Source organism: Zalophus californianus, chromosome 4 (assembly GCF_009762305.2).
Source record: "Zalophus californianus isolate mZalCal1 chromosome 4, mZalCal1.pri.v2, whole genome shotgun sequence".
Classification (NCBI taxonomy): Eukaryota; Metazoa; Chordata; class Mammalia; order Carnivora; family Otariidae; genus Zalophus; species Zalophus californianus.
The window spans coordinates 91,070,519-91,085,819 of NC_045598.1; the positions used below are offsets into that span (position 1 = coordinate 91,070,519).

General features: G+C 43.2%; 1 protein-coding gene across 2 annotated transcripts in view; it reads right to left on the reverse strand.

Annotated features, from left to right (window-relative positions):
* The window catches only part of LOC113934432 (calcium-binding mitochondrial carrier protein SCaMC-1), a 49,541-nt gene extending 35,995 nt beyond the window's left edge, over positions 1-13,546 (reverse strand). Inside the window, exon 1 of one of the 2 annotated variants that reach the window (XM_027615418.2) lies at positions 13,180-13,546. In XM_027615418.2, the coding sequence (XP_027471219.1) occupies positions 13,180-13,362 (183 nt within the window). In that variant the 5' untranslated portion in view covers positions 13,363-13,546. Of the gene's footprint in view, positions 1-5,151; positions 5,200-13,179 lie in introns of those variants that run through there. The other variant, XM_027615424.2, reaches the window with a different exon arrangement.
* Between the last annotated feature and the right edge of the window lie 1,755 nt (positions 13,547-15,301).

The window sequence follows — 15,301 nt, forward strand, 5'->3', positions numbered from 1 at the left end:
AAGACCAATCAAATGAGAAAAGCAAAGGCTATTTGTTCTGAGCTTACTCTATAGCAAGGCAGTCAGCGTGGTCAGTTCTGGCTGAGACTCAAAGGCAGGCAGACAAAAGGGTGAGCAAGCTTTATAGTAGGGAAAAGGGAGGCTTCAGGTGTGCCCTGATTGGCGGCTCTTGGCTGTAGGCAGGCTAATGAGAAGTGGGGCATCCTGTGTTTGGTTAGGGGTAGGTACTTCCCTCTCTCTAGTTGGTCCTAAGTTGAAGGGGGGAGAAAAATCAGGGAAACTGTCAGGTATCAATCAATTTCTGGCCACTTGGGGCTGACTGTTACAGAAATTATTTTGCTTCGTGGATTGTCTCTAGAGATGGCAATCTGGACTCCTGTTAAGCCTGATTTATGGCAGGTTGGTTCCCTGGGTTGTTTACTATAGAAAAGGGGTTGGCTTCCTGAGCAGGTTACCCTAAGTTGTGGGTCAAAGTTCAATTTTAAATATGAGCAAACCATTGTCCATACTTGTATACTCAGTCTCTCACCCCCTACCGTAAAAAGCCAAATAAAACGTCATTCAAAAAACCTGTTATCAGAATTAAAAAGTTGTATCTTTTCTTTCTTATCATTACAAAATGTAAGTACCATTTCTATTTTTTTTAACTGATGAATTCTTTATTTATATAAATAATTTTCTACTAGGGAAGCTGAAGACATGTGGGAGAAAATTCACATTAGAACCCCCTAAAGATGTCACTGTCACCTGAGGAAAAGCCACATCAGTATTCCCCTGAAATGTAAGGTTCTGTTTGGTTGATGAAAGTTTTAATATGTAAGCCCTCAGTCACCACTGGGTATACAAAGCCTTTATATGGCTCACACCACCTCTTAAAAAACAAAAGACAGATTTGCAACAAATTGTTTTGATGTTTGTTTGATAAATTGCTTTGAAATGCGTTTCAAAGAACTGAACTTGTTTATGGCATAAACCAGAATTTCTTTTGAAAGTTTAGTTTGTATCAAATAAAATACAAGTCACACTTGGAAATCTAAGTACAAGAATAGGTACATTTAAATAAACATAAAGTGGGGCGCCTGGGCGGCTCAGTTAGTTAAGGGTCTGACTCTTGTTTTCGGCTCAGGTCATGATCTCAGGGTCCTGAGATCGAACCCCACATCGGGCTCCCCGCTCGGTGGGGAGTCTGCTTGTCTCCCTCTCGCTCTGCTCACTCTGTCTCTCTCTCTCAAATGAATAAATAAATCTTTAAAAAGTAATAAATAATAAGCATAAGGGATATTTAGCTTTAAAAAGAAAAACGCTTCAAAAAAATTAAAAAAGAAAAAAGAAAAAGAAAACCACTTCCATTTTTGTTCTAGGAATTACAGAAACAAGTGAACTTTACAGAGATAACATTTTGGAATGGCCTGGTCCACAGACAACACCCAGTCCAGGCCTCTGATACCACAAATGAGAAAACTGAGCTGCAGCCCTTGGCATATAGAACATTCCCAAAACCCAGCTGCCCAATCACTGGATGGATGATGAAAGTAAAGACTCCCAAAGTACCCACAGCCAGTAAGAAGAGTTTTACTTAATCTTAACATGACAGAGCTCAGCCAAGAGATTCCTGAGCACAAAGTACCGATGATCTGAAATGCATTCAACAGTCTTTGCTCTCCCGAATCTCCCACCCAGTCTGCTGCTGTAAACATCCAAAGAGCAAATATAATTGGAAAGTAATTATATTAAGAATTTCCAAACAGAAAATAACTTGGAAATACAGTGATAGAAATATGCATCAGGCATTACACGCTGAGACTCATTCTGTGATCTAGGCTGGGAAAAATAGGGATTCCCAGAGGATAAAATGCCGAGCTCAGTCTTTACAAGTGTGCTGATGAAGGCATGCTTGGAGGAAAGGTCAGAACTGGCGAGACCCCCAGGGTACAAGCCACCAGACTGAATGCCCTCCTTCCAGGAACAGAAACCAAAAGATAATATTAGACCATTTCCAACTACAACCCCCCCCCCCCACTCCCAAACACATAACACATATAGTGATTATCCCAGTTCCCCAAAGTGGGGAGGGAGCTTCATTGGCCTAGATGCCCATCCAGGCTACTAATAACAGGTGAGTACATTGAACAAGGTGACCCCCCAAAACAAGGTGGTAGCCAACATGTTCAGCGCAATTTGAATTTGGGAGTTTTATGAGAGCCAGGGGAAATAAGAAAAATGCTTGAGAAAAGTATTAGCTGTGTTGTTATTCTTCAAATGGTAAAATGTTGGTAACCAACCTGAAAGCTAGTGGGTCCCCAGGGGAAGCTGGGTAAGGTGTCAATTTGGCTTTCCCCATCTCTGCCCAAGGCGTCTTCGGGGCTCCCAGCCCCCACATCTCTCCTACCACAGCCCCACTGAGGCCCACCTGCCCTTCCTCCAGGAATTCAAGGACCCCTGTATCCTGCAGGCCTTCCTGAAACTCAAGGATATCCAGGGTCCCATCCTCATTATGGTCCAGGTGCCAAAAGAGTTCTTCATAGAGGACATCCATTTGGGATGTCTCTGGCAGCAGGGGTGATCCACGCTGTGGCCCCCAGGAGCCTCCCAGAGGTGGAAGTGAGAGGGAGGAAGGCGACCCTGCCCACCACACATCCAGTTAGCAGGGACCTACGATAGCAATGTCCCCCCCAACCCCCAGGCTCCTTCTGCGAGATAAAGCACAGGAAGGGGAGGGACCATCGCAATGTCTCCAGCACAGAGGCACGAGGTGCATCCGTGCGCCACGAGGGCCTGGCCTCTGCCCAGAGCCTCGGTTGCGACCACTGAGGGCCTGACCCAGACATGGAGGCCTCAGCGCTTGGGCTGCACTCCTGCGCCAGCGGATGAGACGCCCAGGCTTTCACCCCACTCCAGGAGGAACCTAGAGGGGACAACTCCTGTCCTTCCCCCAAAACTTCCAGAAAGACCTTTGCACAGGACTGTCTCTAAAGGTAGAGCTTCTTTTTAGAGACAAGTGGGTGGGAGAGTGTTGGGACACGGACTGTGGGGCCAAATTGACTGGTGGTGAAGTCCAACGTTTTAGTCGTTTTATCACACCTTCTTAGAAGCCTTCTTCTAAGGTTTAAGTACTTAATAGTGTGGAGGTTAGGAATTAGGGACCTAATAAAAATCTGCCCACTTGGACCTCTCCTTCTGTGATTCTACCCACCCCCAACTCCCACACCCATTTCCTTATCTTCACCCAGCATCTGTGGTCACTCCAGAGCAAGGCTACTCTAACCACCAGGGTCCCAGCTCAGTCCTTACAGATGTTGGCAGCACACTCAGGAGGATAATCTCAAAATGGGCAGAAGTTAAGTCAGCTAGGATCACAGAGAGAAATCAGGAGGTATTCATAAACAATGTCTGTAGCTTCTTCTTAATCCCACTCTCCAAAGCCACTGAGGGCTCTGGCCTCCCTCTACACATACCTAAGGTCCCTCACCTGCTCCACTGAAAATGTGTTAAGTGTAGTTTCACAGTAAAAATTCCACTTTTTCTGTAATTTCTTTTCCTAAACGTGTACTCTTTAAAAAGTTGAATATTAAACTTCATGTGGAACAATGGGAACTCTCATTCATTGCTGGTGGGAATGCACTATGGCACAGCCACATTGGAAGACAGTTGGGCAGTTTCTTACGAAACTAAATACACCCTTACTGTACGATCCAGCAACCATGTTCCCTGGTGTCCACCCAAAAGAGCTGAAAACTTATGTCCACACAAAATCCTCCACACAGATGTTTAGAGCAGCTTTTTTCATAATTGCCAAAGCTTGGAAACAACCAAGATGGCCTTCGGTAGCTGATGGATAAGTAAACTGCGGCACATCCAGATAATGGAATATTATTCAGTGCTAAAAAGAAATGAAGTATCAAGCCATGAAAAGACAGAGGAAACTTAAATGTATATTATATATTACTAAGTGAAAGAAGTTAATCTGAAAAGGCTACATACTATATGATTCTAGCCATATGACATTCTGGAAAAGGCAAAATTACGAACACATTAAAAAAGATCAGTGGTTGCCAGGGAGTTGGGGGGAGAGGGTGGAAGAATGGATAGGAAGAGCACAGGGGATTTTTTTAGGGCAGTGAAAATACTCTGTATGATACTATAAAGATGCATACATGTCATTATACATTTGTCCAAACCCAGAGAACACCACCAAAAGTGAACCCTATGGTGAGCTTTGGACTTTGGGAGATGATGATATGTCACTGTAGGTTTATCAATTGTAACAAATGTACCACTCTGGTGGGGGATGCTGAAAATGGGGGAGGCTATTCATGTGTGGGAGCAGGGAGTCTATGGGAAATCTCTGTAACTTCCTCTTCATTTTGCTGTGAACCTAAAATTGCTCCAAGAAAATAAATTATTTTTTAAAAATTCACAAAGAAAATTTAATCGGGCCATTATCTGTTAGCTCTTGCTCTATTCACTCAACCTGTCAAGCACTGACAACATACAGAGGCCTGTCACGTGTCTGTGAAATACCCACAGGTTTGCCTTTAGAAGGAGGTTGCACCACAGTTAGTACTTAGTACCACTAAATACCACTGTTTGCAATAAACACTTCCCCCCACCCCAGAGCAATTGAGCAGTGGCAGACATCTAATGATGTTTCACAAGATGTGCTGTGTCCCAATCAAGAATGAATTCTCCCATACAAGAGAACTGTACAATCCACAGGGGCCCTGTGCACTGCAGAGAAGGCATGTAGCCACAAAGAGTCATCCAGACAGGGCACAAGAGTCCAGTGGCTCAAGGAGAGAAAACAGAAGTCATGGCCATAGTAATAAGGAAAACAGACAGAATTTTACACAAGGGATATGAAGGGCAAAACAGAGTCGATAGTCTCATCTAATAAAAAGGCAACTATTTTTGTTGTATTCAACAATTCTTTTCCACTTTTAAAAATTATCCCGTTCCTTACTTGCTTATAATTACCCCCACCTACCCATCCAACACAAACAGACCTCCTCTACAGAAAGTTGTGAGGACACAGTTGAGGGACCCTATCTGTCTTGTTCACTACTATATCCCCAGTTCATTGAACAGTGTCTGGAACTATTCAAAAATATTAACTGAATGAATTTAATATTTGTACTACTGTGTAGCTCTTACCATTCCTAGGTTACATTTGAGGTTTCCAAGCATTAAATAGTTCACTCAAAGTCACAAGTGTAGCAAATGGTGAAAACATTTGTACCCTGGTCTGAGTCCACAGCTCATGAGAATAACCACTACACACATTGCAGCAATGAATGAAGTAGAAACGATGGTCTACATTTCAGAGTGAGGCATCAAACTTTCTCAGCAAATCCTCTTGTTGTTTTCATAGATCCTCATAGACTTCTCAGTGGATGCTACGTGACCCTTAAAAAGATAGCATATTTTAACTCAGACTGGTCAAAAGGAGTCAAGCAGCACCCTTACAGTATGTTGCCTTGTGGGAGCTTATTTATTTCTAAACATCTTAACTGGAATGTTGATTAAAAAAAATAATTCTGACTGTGCTAGGGTAAAGGCTGAAGGTTTAAGGCTGAAGCCTTAAACAAATGGGTAATAACTGACCAGGCAGAAAAGAAGGAGTGAGAGCAATGCCAAGCAGAGAAAAGAAAATAAAGAGACAAATGTCTATGGCTGTGGCCCAGATGGGGAAACAGAATGTTGGGATTTCGGAAGGAGACTAACAGGTAGGTGAAAAGGGTATTTTATGCCTTACAAAAGAACTCTTCCATTTTTTTCATTCTTTCCAAAATAAAAAGTCTCAAAGAAGGATAACATCAGATTTTAGAATATAAGGAGAAAACACAAAAGGTACAGATGTTATATATTTTAGAACATTTGACATAAATGTATTTGGAATTCATTGTTTTTCTTATACCATAATCTCCCTGCTATGATGCCTTAAAATGTACCTCTATGACTTCTCTATCGCATTTCCTTTAGTAATAAAGTTTCTAACAACGAAAATGCTAATAAAATAAATCCCTCCTGTTAACAGAGGAATTATGCTATGGAGTGAAACCCTGAAAAGAAATTCCATTCAAAGCAATACACATTTGCTAAGCTACTGTTTTGTGTATTTTTCTTTTAGATTTTATTTATTTATTTGAAAGAGAGAGAAAGAAAGCATGAGCAGGGAAAGGGGCAAAGGGAGGGGCAGAGGGAGAAGCGGGCTCCCTGATGTGCGGCTCAATCCCAGGACCCTGGGATCATGACCTGAGCCGAAGGCAGACGCTTAACCGAATGAGCCACCCCGGTGCCCCTAAGCTACTGTTTTTGTATGTGACCCTATTCCATCTGTAGTTGCAAATAGAAAACTTAAAGACAGAGAATCAAAACAGCCGTAGAATATCAGAGGTGGAGGAGCCCTCAAATCAGGTTGTCCAGTCCAACCACTTGTCAGACATTACCTAATCGTTCAGCATACACTCAATATCGATGGGGACAGACGGTCCTCAAGGAGCCCATCATCTAGTAACTGTGACATCACATTTTAAAGCCTTTTTTACATCAACTTTCATATCCAGTCACATGGGGGTCTTGATAAAAGCTCTGTCCAGGAGTCATGGAAGATACATGCATTTTAAGAATAAGGGAAGTAAACCAAAGTTTAAATGACTTGACTCAGGCTACACAGTCACACCAAGTATGGAACTCATTGGCCAAGATGCTTCCCTTTTTGCTCTCAGCAATCCTCTGTTTTCAGAGTCCTGGGCCCCTTATGATGATAAATCTCTCCTAAGAAAGTTACAGTAAGAGTTTGTGCACATGACAGATATGGCAAACAGCTTAGTTTTAAAACTGCCTGTAATCTACCAGGCTAACTGAACACGTTTGTCAAGTCAGCCAGCGCTGAACTCGGACACAGGAATACCTTCATGCTCTACAAAACCTGTCCCCCTTTCTCCTCCACATACTAATAAAAGAGGCGCAACTAAAATGATGCCAAGATTGGAGAAGGAAAAAAATATCTGTAAAATCCTACTGGGCAAGATCCACTTTTTTCATTTTACTGCCTTAATTCTACATCTGGGAAATTTTTTGTTTTTTGGTTTTTGGGTTTTTTTGGCCTTCGCTGTTCCAAATTCTTCCAAGCCTAAATTGAAACAAAATAAGCATACTTCCAGCTAAAACTGTTGACTCTTCATCAGTTTATTTTCCTCACAATTTTCATTTGAGTAAATTAAAATTCAGATTATTTCCTCTATTCTTTAATGTTCTAAAACCTGTTCCTTAGAGTACCTCAAATGACTGTCTTTGAGAATGTTTTAATGTGGCCTTTGACAAAAAACAAACATTAAGGAGGAGGAGGAGGGTGAACATAAAATAGAAAATACTCTAAAAAGCAGAACTTGCTTTGAAGTCTTTTCCCTGGGTAGTCTTGGAACACTTAATAATGGTTAGCTATTGTATCCCTTATGCCCATTTTCTACACTCCACTTTTATGTTCTATATTCTTTCCATTTAAGGTCTGAAGGAACTTAAATGGACATTTGCCCTCTTCTCAATGCTAAATTCATTACAAAAGCTTGGAAACATGGAAAGGAGATAAAATCAGATGGAAATTTAGAAGGATTTCTCTTCAAGCTGGGTATCTGTCTTACATGCAAACTATTATCTTGAAACTTTCCCTTGAAGAGTCACCTCATAGTTCTCATTTCTAGGTACTCAAGTAGACAATCTCCCTAATCCTTGACATTATGCAAACCCTTGACCTATGCCTCTGAAATTTTCCCCCATGAAGACTGACCACGTAATCCTAATTCCAAGTATTTGGTTGGCTACTGTTACCCAGGCTTGCCTCATAGCCCTTTCTTCCTCCATCTATTTCCCATACAGCCACCAGAGTGATCTTCCCAAAACTTAAGTCTGCCTGTGTCCCTCTCTTACTTAAAACTTCTCAAGGCTCCCATTACTCATATGAAATCCAAACCACTCAGTGGGCCCAAAATGTCTTTCATGACCTGGCCCCTGTCTGCCCCCGATATGACACTATTCTTCAAGAAGACCAACCAGTCACTAGGTGAAAAGTCGGTTATGTTGAGGCCTCCTATTTGGTAAGGGGCACTGGCTCACCCCCACAGGAATAGATACCTCTTCTAGGTAGGGGTTTCCCTTTCCTGCCCACAAAGGCTTAGACAGCACCACTATCTGGGGGCTAATGGAATGCCTGATCCACGGGCATGAAATCCCCACACAATATAGCATCTGACCAGGGAGTCTGCTTCATAGTAAAAGGTGTGGAAGTGGGCCCATGACCAAGAGATCCACTGGCCATACCATACACCATACCATCCAGAAGCAGCCATCCTCACAGGATGCTAGAATGGCCTACAGAAACCATAACAGAAGCACCACCAAGGAAACAATATTTGGCAAAAATGAATTGCCGGCCTTCAGGATGCAGTATATGCACTAAATGAGAGACCTCTGTAGAGTTCTGTGCCCCCAGCAGGAAGAATACATGAGTCCAGGAACCAAGAGGCAGAAGCAAGAGCGGTCCCACTTACTAGCCTTCCGAGTGACCCACTGGGACTTTTTGCTTCCTACTCCCACAACTCTGGGCTCTGTAGGGCTAGTCTGTGGTCCCCAAACAGGACATACTCTTGCCAGGGAATACAGCAAGGGTCCCAGTGAACTACAAGCTATAACTGCCACCTGGACACTTGGAATTCCTTGTGTCCAGGGACCAACAGGCAAGAAGTCTCCGTCTTAGTAGGTATACGCTGACCTCGATCAGCAGGAGACAGGGCTGCTTTTACGCAATGGAGACAGAGAGGAATAGGAATGGACTCAGGGGACCCATGTGGACACCGCACATGCTGTCTGCACAGTTATCACTGCGAACGGGCACACGCAACAACACTGGCTTGCAAAGCTCTGACCCCTCACAAATGAAGGTTTGGGGCACACCACCAGAAGTCACGAGGACCTGCAGAGATTACAGCGGAGTTTGAGTGGAATTTAAAGCAGACAGCCCAAAAGGGAAATTAGGAGTACCAGCGGTGACTAACTGAAGCAATGGGGACAGTAGTTTGTCCCTCTGGCCTCCCTGAGAAAGAGAGGCAGAGCACAATGAGGAAGCACTCCCCAAGCTGATAGAGAGACACAGATCTGTGTTGCACGAGGGAGAGGTGGCTAGATCAGAAGGCCCTTTGAAAGAACCTGCTGTGGGAGCCGGGCCAAACGACAGGCTGCCTGCCGCGGCACACCTTTGTGCCCGCAGCACTCACACCAAGTCCATGCTTGTCCTGGGCTGTTCCAGCCAACGACTAGTCGCAGCAGGGTACCAGCACGGGGCAGCCAACGACATAGGACTCCACTAACTGATAACATTTCCCCCAGGGACCCCCCCCATTGGCTTAGTTGAGACTTTCTAAGAACTGCGCTTTGGTCTGAGGTTCTTCCCAAATCATTCCTTCTTGAACTCTTCTAACAGGGGTTAAATCTGTATCATGGTCTTAAGACCTCAACTCACTCCTTTTTTCCCTCTCCCTTACCCTTCACAAGCATCTCTCCCAATAAATCTTTTGCACCCCCAATCCCATCTTGGTTTCTGCCCCTCAGAAGACCAGAACTGACAGTACCAAGAGTGGTCCAACGCAAGAGGTGGTAACACGTGGGGCGCCTGGGTGTCTCAGTTGGTTAAGCGACTGCCTTCGGCTCAGGTCATGATCCTGGAGTCCCAGGATCGAGTCCCGCATCAGGCTCCCTGCTCAGCGGGGAGTCTGCTTCTCCCTCTGACTCTGCCCCTCTCATTCGCTCTCTCTCTCTCATTCTTTCTCTCTCAAATAAATAAAATCTTTAAAAAAAAAGAGGTGGTAACATGGGATTTGGAAGCTGGCTCACTCACCACCCAACTTGCAAAGAGTTCTTTATTAGGTTACCAGGCATTTTTCTAAGTACTTTACATATTTTAATTCATTTATTCTCCACAATAACCCTCTGAGACAGGTACTAGTGTTGCCTCTGCCACCGATGAGGAAACTGGGGCTAGAGAGATTAAGAAAATTGTGCAGAGAGGGGTGGGGATACAGGCAAAACGAGTGACGGGAGTGGGAGGTACAGGCTTCCAGTTATGGAATGAATAAGTCACAGGGATAAAAGGCCCAGCACAGGGAATACAGTCAAAGGTATTATAACAGCGTTGTATGGCGACAGATGGGACCTACACTCGTGGTGAGCAGAGCAGAACCTACAGGGATGTTGAATCACTATGTTGTACACCTGAAACGAATGTGATGCTGTGTGTCAACTATGCTTCAGTTAAAAAAAGAGAGTAAAAGAAAATTGTCCAGAGTTAACTAGTAAGCAGCAGAACCAAGATTTAAACCCAGACAGTTTGATTAGCTTTTTCTTATTATGCATGTAAAAAGATGTTTTATCTGGCAAAACTATGGAGCCAATAAAAAGATCAGCAGTGGGAGCAGGGATGAATAGGCAGAGCACAGGATTTTTAGGGCAGTGAAAATCTTCTGTATGATATTATAATGATGGATACATGTCATTACACATTTGTCCAAACCCAGAGAATATACAACATCACGAGTGAATCCTCAGGTAAACTATGGGCTTTGGGTGATAATGATGTGTCAGTGTAGGTTCACCCTTGGTTTAAAAAAAGTACCATTTGGTTGAGTGATGTTGACAGTAGGGAAGGCTGTGTACGTGATATGCAAGGGCAGACAGTATATGGGAAATCTCTGTACCTTCTTCTCAAACTTAAAATTGCTCTTAAAAAAAAGTTTTCATTAAAAAATGCTTATCTTATTTTATCCAGCATTTCTTGATATCTTGCAGTAGGAGGATTTTTGGTCATCTTGTCCTATACATGCTGGAAATACAAGCACTAATAACTGCTTTACAATTAAATTTTATCTCTTTTTTCCTATAATTATCTCAAACGAGCCACTGCCTTATTTAGGCTGTTTCAAATCACAGCCCTAAATCTTTTTGTACTACTGTGCTTAAATGACTAAGACATGACGCTCATCTTCGAGATGCTTGGTCTTAGTGGAGGGCACAGTCAATAAAAATAACACCTTCTGAAAATTATAATAGTAGTGACATGTGAGACCAAGGACCTACACATAGTAGGGTGTGATCAACTCTTCCATAGAGGGTGGTCTGGAAAGACTCATCTCAGAGGAGGTGATATTTATAAAAACAAAACAAAAATGAAAACAAAAACCTCTTTTTTCCCCTAATCATAATAATATACAATTATTTTTAAAAATTGAAATAATACAAAAATTGTAAAGAAGTAAAAAAGTAATTTAACTCCTACCATCCATAAATAACCATTAGTAACCTTTTACTGAAGAAGGTACCAGTCAGGAGTGCTGGGATTAGTTAATAACATCTAACAAAAGCACAGGAAGTGATATTATATATGTATATATGTATGTATAAAATACATTTTATGCTTATGTATAAAATACATATATATGACAGTGATAAATATATGCCATCCTATGGTATGTTTGCATACACATGATTTTATACAACTTACTTTATGATTTGTTCACATATAAATTTTGGAAAATTAAACACATTTTTTATTCCTGATTTTGAGTTCGTATTTTCTTAATCAACCTTGCCAGAGGCTTGTGTATTTTATTCATATATTCAAAGAACCAACTGAAAAAGGAAGTCTTTGGAAATTTAAAGGACACATTTAAATAATTCCTGAGTCAAAGATGAAATCACATTGGAAATTAGAAAATACTTGGAACTAAACGAAAATACAAACTTGTGGGATGCAGCTAAAGAAACGATTAAAGGGGGGAGGTAAGTGGGGAATGGGTAACTGGGTGATGGGAATTAAGGAGGGCACGTGATGTGATAAGCACTGTGTGTTATATGCAACTAATGAATCATTGAACACCATAACAAAAACTAATGATGTTGGCTAATTGAATTTAAAGAATTTAAAGAAAAAAAGTGATTAAAGGGATATTGTAGCTCAAAATTAAGGAAGCAAGCATTCAACTAAAAAAATTAGAAAAAGAGCAAATGAGTAAACCCAAAATAAAAGGAAATACACAGAAATTAATAAGAAAAAACTGAAAAGAGACCATCAGCAAAAAGTACCAAAAGTTGATTCTTTCAACGTATAAATAAAATAGACAAATCTTTGGCAAGATTGAAGTGGGGGGATGGAGCTCGATATCAGAAATGAAAGGGCATATAGTCAGAACTTTTTAAAAAATCCTAAGTGAATATTATGAACCTTGGTCAAAATAGACAGTTTTCTAAAAATTGTAACTTACTAAATCTGACTAAATAAGACATAGTAAATAAACTAAAGGGACCTGTAACTACTAAAGGCACTGAATGAGCAGCTTAAAATATAACTGTGAAACAGTTGCTGGCTCTTAAGAGTTTAATCACCTTCCCTTTCAGGATAGGAACCTCTTATGTTTCAGAGGGGTTGGAGAGGTTCCAAGTATCTCCACCCTGCCAAAGGGGCTGAACTTCTGAGACACAATTAAAAATGACTCAGAGAAGTTGAAACTGCTCAGCGACCCGCCAACCCTTTAGATCAATTTATGTACTTAGGACATTAAGGAAGGTCTTAAACCATGGAATGTTGCCTCTCCTCAACAGGAAGTTGGAGGAAACATACACAGGATTGGTTTTCAAAAGTTCTGAAACACTAGACAAAACTAGCTGGTGTATAACAAAGCAGCTCCTAAGAGATGCAAAGTGTGAGCCTTTTTAAGAACGTGGGGCCCACTTAAGTCTGAGAGCTTAAAACAAAACAAAACAAAGCCGAACAAACAAAACCTTGATTAAATGCTTGCAAAAGCTGAGAGCTAAACAAAAATTTTTTTGATTAAATTTTGCAAAAAGGCAGGTGAAGGACCCGGGATGCATTCAAACCAAAGGTACTATGGAACAGCGTTTTTTAAGTTGTTACAGTGGGTCACCGTGTTCACCGCACTAATTTCATTCGGAAAAATACCAGTAGGCTTTCAGGTGTTGACGCGCATCCGCTCCGGAGGTAACTGGCCTCGCTCCCCATTCCCGAGCTTCGGAACCCCTTCGCGGGCTGGAAGCCACAGCTCCGCCTTCCTGCAGCCGGCGCCCAGAATCTCCGCAGCCCTCCCGGCCCTCCAGCCGCGCCCCGCAGCGACCCACCTCCTCGGCGTCCTGGCCCAGGGGGATGCCCAGGCTCTTGAGCCCCTCCTGCAGCTCGCCGATGTCCACCACGCCGTCCTTGTTGTGGTCCAGCCTCTGGAAGAGGGTCTCGTAGCGCGTCCGCGGCTCCGCGTCCTGGCAGGCCGCCGCGAGCGGCATGAAGCCCCGCAGCCAGCGTAGCATGGTCCCGGAGGCGCGGGGCGGCGCAGCCCAGGGGAGTAACGGGGACGAAGACTGCCGGGAGCGTCGAGGACCCGCGCGACGGCCACCGCCTGGCTTCGAGGGGCCCGCGGCGTGCAGGGAGAAAGAGCAGAGACCCCGGCCCAGCCCGGCTTGGCGCTCAGGGAGTGGCCGCTCCCGCTGCTACTCGGGGAGGAGCTCGCCGGGCGACGGCCTCCCCGGGAGGCGTGGTGGGGCGGGCCTGGCGCCGCCTGGAACGCGCAGGAAGTGAAAGGGCCGCGGGTGGGTGTCGGGAGGAGCGGTGGGACCCGGGGAATCGAGTTCTGCTCGTTCCCCGTCGAACTGTCAGAGGCGCAGGGTCGAGGAGCAAGCCCCCCAGAGGCCTTGGGTTTGGGCATTCGCTGGTTAAGTTTTGGGGAATGGGGGAGAGGACAGGTCGAAGCTCAGGTTACTCAACTTCAGGGCCCCTTTCCCTGACAGCTTGGAGTCTTTGCAAACTGCCCACAGGTAGTCAGTTCTCGCAGCACGGAAATTGGGACATGTCGGGCGACACAGATCTCGGACTTTTTCCTGAGGCTCCACAGATATTACACATCTCTGGGCCTGTTTTCTATTGACAAAAATGAGGAAGTTGAGTGCGCACCTGGGCTGGGAGTTCTGCTTTAAGAAGCAGAGGAGTTAAATCTGAAAGCAATTTAAAAAACAAAAGGAACGCCTAAAACTAATACAATATTACATGTCAATTATGCCTCAATAAAACTGGGGGTAAAAGAAAGAGAAACTCACGCCAGAAACTTTTCTGGCAGTTTTAAAGATCGAGGTTCATCCAGGTAGGAGGTGGTAAAAAGTGGGACTACTTTGCTCTACCGCTTAGTGTGATCTGATAAATCACAGCATTTGCCAGGAGCACTTGCCAGCAAAACCTCAGGCCCCTCTCTCTCAGGATGGATGCAGTTACAAGCTTAGGGCTTACTTCATAACGTGGAATAAGATAAGGGACATTGGAAGTCGAAAATGCCAGGGTCCTAATCCTTCCGCTCTGTAAACTTGGAAATGTGACAGAGCCTCTCTGAGTAGCTTCTTATCAGTAAGATGAGAGTAGGAATATCTGCCTCATAACGAGGTTGTATATTGTATGCGAAAGGTCTTATTACTCACAAGTGCCAAATGAGATATCATTAACTGTAATAATTCTGTTCATTCACTGCTGCTTAATAGAAACTGTCATTGTATTCCTTTATCTACAGGAGATACAACTGCGTACTTGTAAGGCTCTCCCCACATCTTCTGAATCACTAAACAAAAACTAGTTCTTCCAACAAAGCCCAGGAACTCAAACCCTGAGTTTACTTCCCCTCATACCGTTTTATATATTTAAGACATATGTGAATCTAGAGTTTGTAAATTGAGGACTGTTCAGTTAAATCACTGTGAGGCCAATTTATTTCTTTATATTACTTCTGATTTCCAGTCTTAAGAATTATCCTCTTCCTTGGGAAAAGCCTTCCAACGTTATCAAATTTTATATCCTTAAAAACCTCTTTTAACCTCCACTGTGTATACTCTGTACTCAAGAGAGGCTGCTTGAAATAGTCATCCCACACTTGAATGTTTTTTTGGGGTTGTTTGTTTGTTTGGGTAGTAATTACAGGAATTGCCTGTCGAAATTTTGACTGAGAAAACTTATGTTCACACAAAAACTTGTACAAGAAAGATTATAGCAGTTTTATTCATGATCACCAAAACCCAAGCAAAACATCCTTAAATGGGTGAATGGATAAGCAACCTGCGTTACATTCATACAATGGACCACCACTCAGTGATAAAAAGGAATAAACTACTATACAATACACTACATGACATTCTGGAAAAGGCAAAACTATAGGGACAGAAAACAAAACAGCCCAGGGGTTGCCAGGGGCTGTGGGATGGCAGGTGTTGA